This window comes from Helianthus annuus, chromosome 8 (genome assembly GCF_002127325.2).
Source record: "Helianthus annuus cultivar XRQ/B chromosome 8, HanXRQr2.0-SUNRISE, whole genome shotgun sequence".
Lineage (NCBI taxonomy): Eukaryota > Viridiplantae > Streptophyta > Magnoliopsida > Asterales > Asteraceae > Helianthus > Helianthus annuus.
Window position 1 is genome coordinate 54,060,003 of NC_035440.2, and position 4,202 is coordinate 54,064,204.

At 37.2% G+C, this 4,202-nt stretch overlaps 1 protein-coding gene across 1 annotated transcript; it reads right to left on the reverse strand.

Annotated features, from left to right (window-relative positions):
- Positions 1–358: 358 nt before the first annotated feature.
- LOC110920846 (protein SPT2 homolog) lies at positions 359–3,801 on the reverse strand. The gene is made up of 10 exons (XM_022165050.2): positions 3,585–3,801; positions 3,195–3,265; positions 2,878–3,101; positions 2,468–2,585; positions 2,229–2,309; positions 2,017–2,143; positions 1,417–1,934; positions 1,126–1,268; positions 860–952; positions 359–687 (listed from the first exon to the last, which is right to left on the reverse strand). The coding sequence occupies exons 2-10, from the start codon at positions 3,213–3,215 to the stop codon at positions 576–578; spliced, it is 1,437 nt and encodes a 478-aa protein (XP_022020742.1). The 5' UTR covers positions 3,216–3,265; positions 3,585–3,801; the 3' UTR covers positions 359–575.
- Positions 3,802–4,202: the final 401 nt, after the last annotated feature.

A 4,202-nucleotide genomic window follows, 5' to 3' on the forward strand; every position in this document is an offset into this window, starting at 1 on the left:
TCCCCTATTTATAGGCATGCCCTTTAGCATGAACCTCCTTGGAACGACAGGCTTCTCACATACGAAAGGGTGTTTTGGGACGACTGGATCCTGTCGCACGAAAGGTCCATTCATGGGAAAGGATCTTGACTTTATAAATCTGACACTTTCGAGACGTATTCCTATACAATCAACTATGACTCGCTACATTGAGCGAGGCAATAGACATAATGCATTCACAGCCACCAAAGATAAGGTAGCCGGTGTCGGATTAGGGCGCCGCTGTTGGTGGTGAATGTGGTTTTCATTTGTTAAAAGAAACAAAAAAAATGTTACAGTACATTTCTAGAAATAGCAACTATGATTGCATATTATAAGATTATAACAAAAACACCATAATCTCAACTAATTTATGGTTTGGAGGAAAACTTCAAGCAAAAGCCAAGCTGAGGTTGTTGAAGAAATTCAAAACAAGGTCCATTCTGTTAAAAGTTAACACCAAACGGTTCGTTGGTTTGTCTTCAAAAAACTATGAATAAACACAGGACCAATTTGGGCCTACCAATGTTTGAAAAGAACCTTGTACAACGTTGTTGTTATCGTTGGTTAAGCTTCCGTTTTTTAGCTGCCTTTCTCATCCGTTCCCGCCTTTCTTCTTCTTCTATTTTTCTAAGCTCCTCTTCATCTTCCTTAGCAGCAATCCTCGCACTAAATCACAAAATAAGCTTCGATCAAATGCAATTCTGTCACAAATTCCATTCAAGGGTAGTTTGGGGAATTCCCAAATTCTCTAAGGAATGTTTAGGTAACGGGTCAAAACGAGTAGGCTGAATTTTTGTTCATTTTTAATTATTTTAAATGTGAATGTTACGTTACTTACCTGCGTTTCTCCTCCATCATGATGTCATCAAAGCCAGCCTCCATGTCACTGTCATCGTCGTCATTTACACCTCGGTATCTATTGGGATTATATCTGCGCACAAAATAAACAAGTCAATACCTAACAATCAAAGTGAACGATATATCAGCAAGATAATCTTATTCTACCACCAAAACTCATAATTTTACAAATATTTGAAAGTGTGCAAAAACTAATGCCAAATTAATACTCTTAAACAGTTATCAGATAACAGAAAGTATGAATACCCGAACATGTTTCTGATCATACTGATAGCATTCTTGTCGTCATCCTCATCATCGAACGGTCGAGCTGGCCTTTTCTGCAACTTTTCCCTCTGGTGTGAACTAGCTGGCGGTCTAGCTGGCAGTCTAGATGGCTGTTGCTTCATCTGTCCAATTTACAAATTATAATCATGTTAAAAGCATGTTTCATCACAATCTTTTTAAATGTATATAATGTCATGACAATTTCAACTCAATTCACTTTTGAGTTATGAACGGGTTAATTTGGGTTCATTGTGGGTCAAACGGGCCTACCTGAGGCTTAGAAGAGACAACGGGCTTTCTGATGATGTTTCCTTTGGTTGACCCCCTATCATCCCTTTTTTGTTCCAATGGTTTCTTCTGAATCGGTGGTAGCGGTCGTGATACTTGAGGTTTGTGCCCAGTTGGTATGGAACCTCTAGAAACCGGTGGAGGGATCACCTTTGACTTGTTGACCACTGCCGGCATTTTCGAGGGTAAAGGTTTCTGTCCTGGAGGTGGGCCGGGCCGACCCGGCCCACTTCCTTCATTTCTACCAACCTGTTTTCTAGAATCTACTGATGTTGATGTCAACTTACCGACAGTACTTGGTCTTTGACTTTGTTGACCATTACTGACAGCACTTGGTCTTTGACTTTGTTGACCATTACTGACAGCACTTAGTCTTTGACTTTGTTGACCAGCTTTTGGTCGCATTTGATTGGATGTAGGTAAGGATTTCCTCTCTTCACGATGACCGTTACTTAGTGTTCTACCACTATTGTTAGGTTGCCGTTGTGACAAATGCATCTCTTCAATATATAAAAAGCTCAGGTAAGTATTTACAAACTTTTACTTCCTGTAACATTTCAGAACAAATATAGAGCAACATACCAGGTCGTGTAGTGGGCCCACTTTTAGGAGGATTCTTTGGAGGAATCGGAAGTTCAGCATCATCGGATAAAAGAAATGAGTAATCCCTAGTATTCTTAAGCATCTGGATTTTTGCTTTAGGTTTTGCCTAAAAAGTTGGAAAAGAACAATGTGAAAGTGTGTTGATTAATAACGAATACAATAGTAAAATAAAAGTATTAAGTATATCTTACTGAATTATCTACTCTTCGAGGCTGTTGCCCGTTGGGTCGAGGCTTAGATACTGCTGGAGTTGAAGAACCGTTCCTGTTCTCCTACAGGAGCCAGTAAGGATATAGATAAATAATTAAATATTCACATGGAATGTAAGGTACTAATAAAGTTATAAAATGAATAAGATATCGCTGGATCGATTACATATTTACAAATTTTACATGCTTATATTTGAAGAAAAAAGAAGGGATATACATACAACGGTTTTAGGTTTTGAAAACCGTTCTGCCAAATGCGGATTCTCCAACAATGACTTGCTTTCTTGAATTACTCTTTGAGCAATAACTGGCTGTGAAGGCCCAAAAAAGGATCCAAAGCTGCAACATGTAACACATCTAGACTCAAAATCTACAGTTCACAATACATGCCAACAAAAACAATTTCATTAATAAACAACGCAACTCTAGATGCTCTACTTATAATGAGTGAACTCTTATGAATTTGATAATATTATGATACATCATGAATACCATACAAAAAAAAACGGACTCTCATATACTAAGGCAATGTAATCCTATCAAAACTATCTCTGAGACAGTAAGAAGAATGTCAACGTGCAAAGTAACAAAAACCAAACAAGATGCATATCTGAAAAAGAATGATACTAACTTGTCATAGGGCATTTTATTCTTTTTTTCTCGAGAACCGGCAAGGTCCGAACTTGGATCCTTCTTCATCTTCTTTCTAATACTGTCCTTCAACTTTTGCCTCAATTCAAGGTACTCCAACTCTTCCTGCGTAGGCAACCGATCCTCTTCCTCTTCTTCTTCTTCTTCATATCCTTCGCCCTCCTCTTCATATTCACCACCTTCATCTTCATAATCCTCATATTCCTAAATTCATATTACACAAACAACAATGTAAACATGAACCCTAAAATACCAAAAAAAAAAAAAATCAAAAAGATAAATTCCAAAGCTGCTTACATCTAAATCATATTCTGCCATTGTGCTATTATATCTTCAATCTTCAATCTTCAAATGTCTCCTAACCAACACTTCAACAAGCACAAAACAAAAACTCAATCCATAAACTAAATTAGGGTTAAAAATCCTAAAACAAAGCAACAAATCAAATCAATAGCTTGCACATATAATCCACAACACCAGAAATTAGACTAAAAAACATGAAAATTCAACTTTTTGAGATAAACTTTCTTATAACATTCGCAATGCAAAATGTCAAATTCACAATCAATAACTCGTCAAATCAACAAAATCAAGACATATTCAACAAATTCGAACAACATAAATACAAGATCGAACAAAATCGCGAAAAAACCCTAACAAAATAGTTCAATTTTAAGAGAAACTCACAGGAACCCTAACTTTTGCGTTACGAAACTTCTGGAATCAATCTGCTCGGTTTTTTCTAGTGAATCGATCAGATTCTATGCGGATAATCGGAATTGAAGCACACCGATGGAATAACGGTTGCAATTTGGTGATGATTGATGAAGAATGTTCTGGATTTAACTCTCCGGTGGTTGTTACAGCGTCAGCCCCCCTTTTTGTTGTTTCATTTTGTCACAACCCCTGTTTGGAGTTTTATATATATGCGCAGGTAAAAGTTTTTTCGTTTGGGTTGAGTTGCAAATACACCCCCTAAATATTCGATTTAATTCCGTTTTTATTTTACACGGTGAAAGTGTAACGGGCTGTTTAGCAACATCTGAATGGTTAAGTGCTGAACCAATAAGAGGTCTGAATCATTAAGAGCCTGTATAATGCTTAACCATTCAGAGGCAAATGTCTGACAAATTCAGATTAAAGGTTTTAACCATTCATACTTTGTATAAATCTTAACCATTCAGAGGGAAATGTATGAACCATTCAGACATCTGCTCGTGAAACAAACAGTCTGAACCATTAAGTGCTGAACCAGCAAGAGGTCTGAACCATTAAGAGCCTCATTAAGAGGTAAACAAACAGCCT

What these genes read in the sequence shown, in the direction of transcription:
- LOC110920846 (XM_022165050.2), bottom strand. Translation starts at nt 3,215, where the DNA reads ATGGCAGAATATGATTTAGAT. An exon ending in TTTCAAAACCTAAAACCGTT is followed by an intron (nt 2,310 to 2,467) that starts GTATGTATATCC and finishes TGGCTCCTGTAG; the next exon opens with GAGAACAGGAACGGTTCTTC. An exon ending in ATGATCAGAAACATGTTCGG is followed by an intron (nt 953 to 1,125) that starts GTATTCATACTT and finishes TTTTGTGCGCAG; the next exon opens with ATATAATCCCAATAGATACC.